Source organism: Rhinolophus ferrumequinum, chromosome 26 (genome assembly GCF_004115265.2).
Source record: "Rhinolophus ferrumequinum isolate MPI-CBG mRhiFer1 chromosome 26, mRhiFer1_v1.p, whole genome shotgun sequence".
Classification (NCBI taxonomy): Eukaryota; Metazoa; Chordata; class Mammalia; order Chiroptera; family Rhinolophidae; genus Rhinolophus; species Rhinolophus ferrumequinum.
In genome coordinates this window covers 25,587,452-25,599,938 of record NC_046309.1, presented here as the reverse complement: position 1 = coordinate 25,599,938, position 12,487 = coordinate 25,587,452, and the positions used below count along the sequence as shown (strand labels likewise).

The following is a 12,487-nucleotide window of genomic DNA, read 5'->3' as shown; positions in this document are numbered from 1 at the left end:
AGAAAAAGGACCACTATATGTATGAAATTTTCTTTTGCATAAACTTAATAGTAATCACACACAAAAAAATCCAGGACTGAGACACATAACATAAAAAAATAAGAAACAGAGGAAAAAATCATAGATACCACCAAACTGAAATAACAGACAGAAACACAAGGGCAAAGAAGCAATGGAGACACCAAGCTACTAGAAAAATCACAATGAGATACCACCTCATACATGATAGAATGGCTTTTATCAATAAGACAAATAATAACAAGTGTTGGAGGGGCTGTGGAGAAAAAGGAACTCATACACTGTTGGTGGGAATGCAAATTAGGACAGCTGCTATGGAAAACAGGATGGTCTCAAAAAAATTAACAATAGAACTACCTTATAACCCAACAATTCCTCTTCTGGATATCTACCCAAAAAAATCTGTAAAAATATATGCACCCCTATGTTCATTGCATCATTATTCATGGTGGCCAAGATATGGAAACAACGGAAGTGTCCTTTGATAGATGATTGGATAAAGAAGATGTAGTATATATACACTCTAGAATATTACTCAGCCATAAGAAAAGATGAAATACTGCCATTTGTGACAACTTGGATGGATCTTGAGATTATCATGCTAAGTGAAATAAATCAGACAGAAAAAGGACAGAACCATATGACTTCATTCATATATGGGATATAAAAGTGAAAGCAACAAACAAAAACTCATAGACACAGACAACAATTTAGTGGTTACCAGAGGGTAAGTGGGCAAGTATCAGTGGTTACCAGTGGGGGAAGTAGAAGAAGGTAAAGGGGGGCAAATATATGGTGACAGAAAGAGATCTGACTTGGGTGGTGAACACACAATGCAATAAACAGATGATGTATTATAGAATTGTACACTTGAAATCTATATAATTTTATTAACTAATGCCACCCCAATAAATTTAATAAAAATAGTAAAATAAAAAAAAGAAAAGAAAAACAGACAATAAAAACCAATCTATATATGTTATCAGAAGCACAGTTTAAAATAAGTGTGAAAGAAAAAAATTAATTAGAGACTGGAATTTTGGGGGGAAAAGAGGCAATCAGAAACTCTAGAACTGAAAAATAAGATTAGTGAAAATAAAGTGTTAAAGTGTTTAATACTAGATTAGCTACAGCAGAAAAGGATTAATAACCAGGAAGATAGGCCAGGAAAAAACACCCAGGTGAAATATGCAGAGGAAAAAAAATAGGAAATAAAAGAGTGTGAAGAGACATACCTAAAGGGGTGTAATAGTCTAAATTCCAGTTGGAGAGAAGAGGGACAATGAGGCAAAAGTAGTATGTGAAGACATAATAGCTGAAAAATTTCCCAGCTTTCCTGAGAGAAAGCTTAAAATGTTATTTTTACACTGCTCACTTCTCCCAGGATTTCCGGTACTGCTGGACATCCCTAAATATGAAAAGTATAAATTAAGACGAAACTACTAAAATAAGTAAGAAACCTACTATATTTCACTGGATCTAAGACACCTTCAATTTTAGGAGGTATACCAATTTCAGAGATGCTAATATGTGAAAAAAAATATGTCAGAATACATGAAATATGGTTGGTTTTTATTTCAAATTACCTTTGTGTGTGTTTGAAATGTAGACGATCTAAACTTAATCGATACCAAACTCCAAAGAGAGACTTCTGAAGAGGATGGATGACAATTTCTGATTACAAAGCATTTGAAACAATTATATTCACTACCTGGGTAATCTTTTTGACAAGTGTTAGGCAATCTCCAGTTTCACTTAAGCAGCATTCTTTCAGCACTTAAGAGTTGAAAGACTATTGAAGTCAATACTGTCCTTGATATTCCTATTTAGCTAACATCCTGTATGTCTTTTCTCTTTCTTGCTAAGCTACTAGAAAGGGTAGTTTATATTCATTCTTTCCACATCCCCAACTCTTATTTACTCTTGACCAACTGCAATCCAGATTTTTTTCATATTGAAATAGTTAATCATTTTTAATGTTCAGTCAAAACAATAGGTAAGAATACACATGCATTTATGTGTCTTTTAAAATAGTAAATGTTTGTGAATAAAAATAGGATACATACTTATTAGTTTAGTTTCATAAATCAATCAGAAATGTGCACTTTAGAAATTGTGGCTCTTGTCACACAACACAGAAAATATCATCAATTTAACAAAATGTAACATTTGGTAAGAACCTACTATGAAATGGCAGCATGTTAAGTATCTTCACATTTATTATCTTGTTTTAATTCTCATAGCCACCCTGATGGCTAGAGCTAGGTGTAACTCTAGAGATCTATCAATCAATACAGACACTGAGCCTTGGAGATTACAAAAAGACTTAATAGTTGTATTAGCTTGAACAAGTTGTTGAGACAGTATTTGGACCCCGATTTCCAGGCTCTAAATCATGCTTCATACTTTCTGTGGTATAAATGGATTAACATATTAATTATTTCACAAGTTATATGTTTCAGTTTAGTTTTGCAAATAAAATAGACAAATGATCACTCTTTCAAATCTGTTAAATTCAATAAAAACTTGATATATCACACAAAAGAATTAAGGAATAAAAAAAATATGTACCTCACCATGGTAGTCAAGTAGCTCACAAGACTTTCATACATCCATGAAAACAATGAGATGTATAAAAATGTGCTAAATAAGCTAATCACTCACTTCAAATAGCTTATAAACAAATAGCACTCATATGGGCTTCACTGACATGGGAAAGCTTAATAGACTGTTAACCTGGCCCTGGAAGGCATAATTGGAATCCACAGTGAGGGAAGGATATTCCAAATTGAAGAAAAGCGAAAGCTAAAACACAGATGCAGGAATGACTGTGTATCTGAGGAACAGTGTAGAAACTGTATAAATGAAATACAAGTTAAAGATTAGGGAGTAGTGAAAAGTAAACAAGGTGGGATCATATTATGCAGCGTTTTAGATTTCATCTAAGGGACAAAAGGAAGTGTGTTCTTCAGGTAACAGCATAGAGGGCTGACTAAAGTACAGCAGTGCAGTCAAAAATATCAATTAGGAGGCTATAAAAGTAGCCCCTAAGGTGGGATTATAAATATCAAAACTGTAATGAATCTAAGAGACATTACAAAAAAAACACAAATTGGGGACAAATTATATGTATATAAATTCATATATATACATATATACGTATATATGTATATACATATACACACACACACATATATATACATATATATATATATATATATATATGTATATATATACATGAATGAAAAAGTTTGAGATAAATGCCAAAGTTTCTTGGTACAAATTTATGTTCAAAATTCAAAATTAATTATTGCTTTAAGCATACAATAAAAAGGGAATAAAGTTACTATGGCCATGAAGAAAATACATTTAGGTGGTAAATTATGTCCCCCCAATATTGCGGATTCTCCTTCTGTGAACACAGTAAGATTGCACTTCCTCACTCCACTCTTGAAGTTTGATATGACCATGGGACCACAATTAAATAGAAAAAATGGCATGGGACTCTTCCAGATGGAAGCTTTTGCTGCCAGTACACAACTTAACCAAAGCCAAGTCAGAATCTGGATTGTTTTTTTTGTTTTGTTTCGTTTTTTCAAGACTTCATTTCTGCGCATGTGTTTTGAGAGATTAGTGTCAAGGGCTTACATCGATTAGCTTCTCTCACCTTTCTCCTCTCTATTCTGTGCTTTCAAAAGGACCACGGACAAGTCCAGGTATATGAACGGCAGTATTAATGCTATGTCCTGAATATGCAAGGTAACACTAAGGTATTTGTAATTTTTTGCATACATGTGAAACTGCTAACAAAGATAACACTAGCAGCTGTATGCAGATAAAAGAAAAGACAGGCGGAGGATAGGGACAAGCAATTTATTTAAAAAATACAGGAAGAAAGAAAATCACATAATAACAATGTCTAGTAATGTTTTCTAAATAAGCTATTTAAAAGAACTTTCTGAAAATATTTTTGTGACTTCAGCAAAGATATGTCACATATTTCCTTATAACAAAAAAACAAGTTAATATTGTAATACAAAATTACCCCTCAATCTACCAAAACGCTTCAGTGACATTTATAACTCAATTTATATTCTGAGCAAGAAAGCAACATTTTCCCAGAGTATTCTCTATTTATTAAAACAGGCAATAACATTCACCAAGTTAACTATCACACAATGATTACGTCAAAACCTTGGACATTAGTTAACGTGTGCTGTCTTTTCAAGGGTAATAAAACATCTATTGAAATAAAAATGCCACATCATTTTACTAAACTTTTATCTCATAACTAAGCAACGCGAATATACCACTCTTCTGCCGGAAACATTTGTCATCTAAATGTAAAGAAAATAAATGTTTCAGCAAACTGAGAAAGAAACCCTAAAACCAGAAATGTTTATATATACTTTTGTTTATATATATTATATGTTGTATACATACTTTTTAAAGGCTTGTTATTACTCTAACAATAAAAATGGCTTGCTGAAGTAAAACAAACAAACATCAAGTGGGATTTCCCGAAAAACAATTCAGTAGGTAAAACAAAGAAGCAGATAGTTATATTAGGTTGGTGCAAAAGTAATTGCGATTTTTGCAATTATTTTTAACCTTTTAATTTGCAATTACTTTTGCACGAACCTAACAGCGATCTGAAGAACGGATAGAAGGCACTGTCTCCATTTAGCTTAACCGGGAACTGAAGCTTTAAAAAACCGGCATTGTTCAAAAAGACTGCAAACCTCAAATGCCTGGGGCAAAAGTTTACAGTCAAAAAATACTAAACTGTACACTTACTAATGGTTAAAATGGCACATTTTAGGACCTATATTTTTTTTACAATAAAAATATTTCAAAAAGAATAAAAGGCTAGGTAAGGAAGGGAAAGTGATAGGCAGAAGTTAATAGTTTTATAGAAATTCTGGAGGAAAAAAACCCCACAAAGGAACCTGGGGAGGGTGCACGAAAAGAGTAAGACAAACCCCTGGGGCAGACAAGCCAAGGGACTGGCCAGGGCTGGGCCCTCCAAGCAGGAGCTGCTCAGGCAGAGCAACGCGCCCGCTTGTCAGCACTCACACTGCCTCAGCACACAGCCTTAAGGAGCTGTTCGTTCTGCCTACTGAAGGTTCCAACAACTTTACAGCCTTTCATTTGTGATGCTGTTTTTTCTCTCAATTCCCAGGCTAGTCAGCTTTCTGCCTTATTGAGCCAGTTCTTTTTGTGATGGCAGACTTCGTCACACCTCTTACATTTATTATGTGATACACATACACTGTAGTAGTCAGCAACAGAAGTGACAAACTACTGATACACAATATGGATAAATCTTAAAAACATTATCCTGAGTGGAAAAAAATTAGACAACACAAAAATACTGCATAATTCTATTTATATAACATTTTAAAATAACAAAAACTAATTTATAGCGGTAGAAATAGGATCCAGAGTCCTGGAAAGGGACATGAGGGAACTTTCTGGGATAATAGAAATACTCTGTTTTGGGGTGTGAGTTACACGAATGTACGCATTTGTCAAAACTGATCCAACTGTAAACTGAATATCTGAGTATTTCACTGTATTTAAGTTATAAACAATTAAAAAATGTGAACTATTACAGGATTTCCTCAGTACCATTCAGCAAGATCTCTAAGTATAAGGAATTCAACAGTTTCCTCTTAATTTTTATTCTTCTATTCACTTTTAACAGAACCAAGTGGTACATTTGATTTAAATGATTTACTTCCATTGTAAGATCTAGAATAATCTTTCTGCTTCTGATACAGGTAAAACCCTCCTTTTCTTTTTTTCCATTTTATATATAAATCAAGACCCTGTCTTTTGAATTATGTCCATAGAATACACAAGAGCTTCCATGTTACTTTATGTGTCAAAAATGAGACCTTGGTCTCTAGCTTAGAGGTTGGTTTCATAGACTTTTCTATCACTTTCACTTCATGAAACGACTACTGATTACCATTTTAGTTTAAAACTTACAGGTCAACTTCCTTTGCAATGGGCAAGTATATGACCATCTAGCTTTCACAAAAACTAGCCATTTACAAGTTGTATGGCCAACTCTTTGTGCTCTTTTTTTAAGAGGTAATTTTTCTCAGCAGAAGAATTGTTCAACAAGAGACTATGTCAACAGCTTAAAAATAAATTCATCTAAATATGTTTTTGTCCTCTACATCTGGACAGTAAGTACTTCCCTTATATATCGCTGGTATCTTCTGGCACTTTGTACAAGAAACTAAAACTCCCAATCTTCTAATAGGTTTTGATTTTTGTCACTGCTAATGAATTATCTGTAAACTCTGCCCCAATATCACTGCAGTCCTTGTGTCCTGAGGTTTTTTCCCTTTACGTTGCTAGCATGCTATCCCCATATGCCCACTAATGCCATCCGTTTTATAAAATTTGCAGCCTAAAAGCACTACTTGTTATACTCTCTTTTCAGCTCTATCAAGACATACTCTCTTTTCAGCTCTATCAAGATCCTCATTTTCTACAAGAAAACAATTCAAACAATTCAGTCATTTTATTGCTTTATGCTTTGAGCATAAATAATAGCAGTTGAAAAGTTTTTCAGGTGTTTCTCACATGTGTTAATTAGATGCAGATAACTCTTCAACCATGTTGTAAAATTCTTTATTTTAGTTGAACACCTACTAATCTAAACCTTATGAGGTTTCAAATTCAATAGCTTTTCTAAGGTTTTCAGTTTTGAAATTGTGTGGTTGCCTTATAGTTTTAGCTTGAGATGCTAACCTTCTGTTATGTTAATTCAAATAGAATGCTTTTCCCAGGTATGCCCTATACATCTAAAAGATGCCTTCTGGTTCTTAAGGAAGTAGAACAGTCTAGAACCTATGATACGGGCTTGCTTGACTTTTTCTCCAGTGTGTTCACAAAACAGTATGTGACTGAGAGGGTAAAGACTTTGCTCTTTAGACATAGTAGACATAGTAAGAAACAATTTTTTTTGAAGAGCACCAGCAAAAAACAATTTTCCACTGAACCAGAGAGGCAAATCTTATCATAAGCCACCTCTAATGGTACAAATAAAAATTACAGCACCCATCAAAGTTTACTTTAGTTACATGTCCTGCAGCTCCCACTTCCACCGTTCAATCAAATCCAAAAGTTATACCTAACTAGGGATTATACCATATATGGCAGAATAAAAGTCCCTGTGAATTGATTTGCTCAAAGTTTGAGGAAAGTTCCTTTCCTGCAATAAATCTTTATTTGTGCAATACTGAATATCCACTCTATAAGCCTTGATTTTTCTCACAATTTCTCAATCTTGGCACTACTGACATTTGGGGCTGGGTAATTTTTTGTTCTGAGGGGCTGTTCTATGTACTGTAAGATGTTTTGCAGCATCCCCAGCCTCTATCCATTAGATGCCAGTAGCTTCTCCCAGGTGTGACAACCAAAAATGTCTCCAGTCACTGCCAAATGTCCACTGGGAGACAAAAAAGACCTTGCTTCAGAACCACTTTACGAAATAAAAATCTTTGCATCTCAGAAAACATCTGTGAATTATAGAATGCCTTTTGGCACGTTCCAAAGCTGCTGTCCAGGTGTTACAGAAAGTAAACAATATTAGGGAAAAAAACCTTCTAGAGTCAAGTATAGTTATTTCTATATATTAGGCACTAGATCATTATTATTTGAATGAATTATGGATAATTATTTATTCATGCTAGACATATTTCCGTTGGATGGGCTACTTCTCACTCTCTTCATTTTAAGAATAAAACAGGAAGAGATTTAACAGGAAAATCGAGCCAGAGAAGAAAGAAGTCAATGATGGAAATTTTAAGCATTCTGATTCATTTTTTAAAAATTACTGACATTTCAACAAATGCCAAGATACACTTACTACTTATTTTCTATGCATCTAGGCATTATTACATATATAGCATAAATGGAAAAGACTTAGAAAAATGAAAACAATTGATATATTATTTTGGATATATATCTTAGTATTTGTGTAAAATTGTTTAGTGGGTATTAGAACACTAAGTTGAGGCTTTACTATTATACCTCAATCATATTTTTTGGAGTATATGATTCAAAGGAAATGATACAGTTTACTGTCCTTCTTTTCCTTTCATTTCAAATTCTAAGAACATTGTTCTAAAAATTAAAAGTTGAAAGACTACCTTCATGATATGTCCTTCCTTAGAAAAATCTTACACAATTGGAACCATGATCTTAGGACCTATTTTCATTCATCAACTGTATGACCAAGTAAATGTACATTGTTTATGATTTTTTAAAAATATCATGCTATCAAAGTTTTAAGTCTGATAATCAAATAAAAGTAGCCATCATTTCTGAATAGACAGTAAGGCTCTTACCTACAAGGAACATTTGGATCAGCATTTCTTGAAAGTAACAGCTCCACACACTTCAAGATCTGTTCTTCTGAGCCACGAGCAGAACATGCGGTTATCAGAATCGTTTGCTTATCTATAGTGAATAGAAAAATGAGGAACCCCCACATACCAATAGCTGTGTCTAACTGACTTCTTTTACCATTCAAAAGATTCTAAACATTTACTGCACTCTTAAATTTCCATAACCTATTCCCAATCTCTTGCTCTGAGTATACAACTTTGTCTTCCTTCATCAAAAAATTAGATTAGGGATGAACTGCCTTGATCTTCAAATTGTATCTATAATTCATTTCTTAATATACTTTCCTCATTCCTTCAAGACATTAGGAAGATAGTTAGGAGCATAGAGATACTTTCCAGAGTTTTAACACTTTTTGGTTGATTAAAATTTGCCTTGCTGCACTCATGGTTGAGAAACAATGATTGATATTTTGATTTAACTTCTTTACTTCTCATTCATTTGATAACTCACTGAAATCTGGCTTATGCCATGCTACCAAAAATGACCTAACTGCCACATCTGTTGGTTCTTTTTCAGTCCTTTTTTACTTGACCTCTCTGAGCTCACCCTGTTTACTAAAATTCGTCTTCCCTTGACTCATACAGCATCAGCAAAGATCAGAGTAGATTAAACAACAACAACAACAACACATCTTAAGTAAGAATTTGTAAATTCAAAATAGGTCATGGTAGCCATGGTTTACATTTAGTGTTTCAATATTGACCAACTATATAGATTCTAGTCCTAGTTCTGCCACTAATAAACTGTGACTACAGTGATATTTTAATATCTCAGTAGATCTAATTTGTAGATAGGAAGCTAATATTTGCCCTCTTTACCTGATGAGGATATTGTTGGTTAGATGCATAAAAGAATTTATGTGAACATTCTATGAGTAATGTAAAATGTTTTATATCTATAAGGTATTCCTCTGATTACAAGGAGCAGAGAAAGAAAACTTAAATTTTTGTTTTTGCAGAATATTTTATATTGCTAAATATTTCAAAAGTCTCATTCCTAAATTTAGCTTTCATTGGGTGATATTTTAAAATGACAAAATAAAAAGAAAAACCCATCACAGCAGCTGATTAAACATACAACTATCGATAAGATGGGAATTATATGAAATATATAAATGAGAAAAACTATAAATGGTTTTATAAATACCTAATGTAGGTACAAACTTAATGTGAAAGTTAATTCTAAAATAAAACCTATACCTGAATTATGAAATTAATTTAATTGTCTACTGGAAACATGTTGAAAATAAGTAATCAGTAATTCAATATAACTAAACTGGATATACATATATACTCCTATATTTCAAAAGCACTCAAAACAGTACTGAATAGAAATTATTTAATAACAAATAAAATATGGATTTAGCAAACTACCTTTGAAATAATTTTAATAAAATTCAAAGTTGAGTTTTAAATTCCAAGGACTGATTTTTAAGTAATTTCCCACAAAATTATCAGCTGTTTGATATTTTCTTTCTATGCATTTTTCCTTTACAAAAATGACCAAAATCCTTTAACACAGAAGCTAAAGATATATAATAACACAACCAGTTATAAAGATAATATAAATGGAATCTACCCCTTTGGAAAGAGAGTTTTTCAAAATTTCTATGGTTTCTAATTTGATTTTGTATGTTATTTTCCTAATATAACTATAGGAAGGGTTTTTTAAAACTGCTTTAAATTTTTTCACTTTGCATAATAGCTGCTTGGTAATCAAGAAAATCACAATCAGTAACGTTATCTCAAACATCTTACCCTTATATATTTTTTTCAAGGACAAACGTTTATTTTAAAGTGAATATATGAAAACATAGCATGGAAAGTCTATCACCACCTCTAAACAGAATTAGGCTTCTAAACAGAGAAACTTACAAAGTAAATGTGCACATGTGCTAAATATTTAAAACATCTTACCTTTATCAAAGCTTGCATTAGCACCTCTGTCCAAAAGGACCCGAACCAACTCGACATTGGAAACGCTAGCAGCATACATGAGGGGAGTCCATCCATATCGAAAGCTGGAGTCTACACTAATGCCTGTCAAAATAAAGACAAGCTTTTAAAAGCCACCACCACCAAAAAGAAAACAAAAGAAAAAATATAATCACTGTCACCTTCAGCTACTTAAAGTACAGGGCATTGTGACATCACCATGTACTTTATAATTGGAAGGATTTTTTTGGTAATAATGGCTTCAGAAAAATAGAAAATAGTTACATCTAGGCTTTAATTAGCTAATTTCACTTTCACTGCGGGCACTATGTTCCAAGAGATCTGACCAGACAAATGTTTTATCATATATTAGATACAATTTCTATATTATTACAGGCTTTACATGCTATCATTTTCTCTTTGGGGATATGGAAAGTTTCACAGAGGTAAAACGTCTTTTTAATTAGAATATTATACATTTCTATGGCGGCAAACACCACATATGTTCCTAAGATTCCCTTAACTTCCTTCCCAATACAAATTTATCCACAGGTGACTGGATAAACCTGAGGCTAATAAGATAGGTTAGCGTTAGATTAGGAAAGCTGTTAAGAAATGTAGACTGTACTTTGTGATCCAGGAATCGATGGCATTACATTTGTATTGTAAAGACGACAAAGATACCACTGTTGAGAGTGGGGCAGGAGTCAGGGAGACCAGTTATGAGGCCAGAAGCCTATGCAAAAGTCAGAGCAAGGGCAGTGGAGAGAAAGAGGATGGAATACAAACGAACATTTCAAAGGCAGGACCATCAGAATTTAAAAGAACTATGAGGAGGAGGAGTGACAGAAAAGAACAAGTCAAAATGACCATCAGGTTCTGCCTTGGACAAATGAATGACAAGCAGTGTGCTACAATAAGGAGACGCACAGATGAGATACCAGGCCTGGGAGCAGGATAAAGTTTTAAAGCCACAATCCAGAATGGCACAGGAAGGGATAGATAATAACTGTTAAGAAAGGAAAAGCGCCAAAAAAAATCCTGACATCATTAATGGTACAAATCCTTGGAGTCATCTAATTTTCTCCAACAGCATTAACTGGTTTGGTCATATAAAAAGGAGAAAAAAAATGTTCGAGGACCGGGGTAGAGCACAGAAGATGTGATACGAAAACAAGGATACGATGAGGCAGCAAAAACAACCTATTAAATTTATGGAAAGCCTTTTCTATAGAGAAATCAACATTTAAGTGGCAATCTTTCTCTTCAACCTAATAAATATTTGCTAATGTTAAGAAACAAAATAGAAGGTTTTTCTATTTTAAAGAAGGAAAATCTATATGTGAAAACCACTTAATATAGGCCTGCCTTTAACACCTTTTAATTTACAGTTTTACAGTTTGTGGCTGTAAGGGGAAGGGTTCCATCCACAAAGATGAAGGACCATATCACTGAAGGACTGCAAACTTGGGGGGGGGAGTCACTTTTTTTCTGTAGGAACACTAAGGTGCTGAAAGATTATGTGTGTCAAATTCCTGATTGTCTAACTAATTGATATAAGAAGCATGATGATTACTGAGAGAAAACAACATAAAACCATCTTAGTACATCCATATACTGTTGGCTCAACCTATCTTCTCTAACAAATTTTCTTCTTTAAACTGAAAGCATATAAATGAGATCAGAGAAAAGATGTTTTTCTCATTATTGTTTCCTTATTGACATTGCTGCTCAAACTGTGACAGCACAGGTAAAAAAAAAAAGAAACAATGTGAAGAAAAAGGTAAGAAAATATGACATGTTAGTATAAAAATTCTTAATAATCATTACCTCTAATATTTAATAATCATCACTTCTAATACTCAAAAAAGCATCTATTATGCTTTAGGTGTAGTATAAAAACAGTACACTTAAGAGGATTGACACAATACATGCAAAATAACACTATGTTCTTTTGAAATATATACACATAGAGTAAAAGTCTAAAGATATGGATAGGTAAGATAAATACCAACTATAGGAAAGTGGTAGTTTCCAGGGGGAGAGAGAAGTCTCCATACCTTTCTGAATGTTTGAAATATTTAATAACTTAAAGATAACTGAAA

At 33.2% G+C, this 12,487-nt stretch overlaps 1 protein-coding gene across 2 annotated transcripts in view; it reads right to left on the bottom strand.

Moving 5' to 3' along the window:
* Positions 1 to 12,487, bottom strand: part of ASZ1 (ankyrin repeat, SAM and basic leucine zipper domain containing 1) — a 49,352-nt gene that overhangs the window by 34,631 nt on the left and 2,234 nt on the right. For both annotated transcript variants that reach the window (XM_033099028.1, XM_033099029.1), the window contains exons 3-4: positions 10,365 to 10,487; positions 8,388 to 8,499 (exon numbers count right to left, since the gene is read on the bottom strand). In XM_033099028.1, coding sequence (XP_032954919.1) covers positions 8,388 to 8,499; positions 10,365 to 10,487 — 235 coding nt within the window. The remainder of the gene's footprint in view (positions 1 to 8,387; positions 8,500 to 10,364; positions 10,488 to 12,487) is intronic.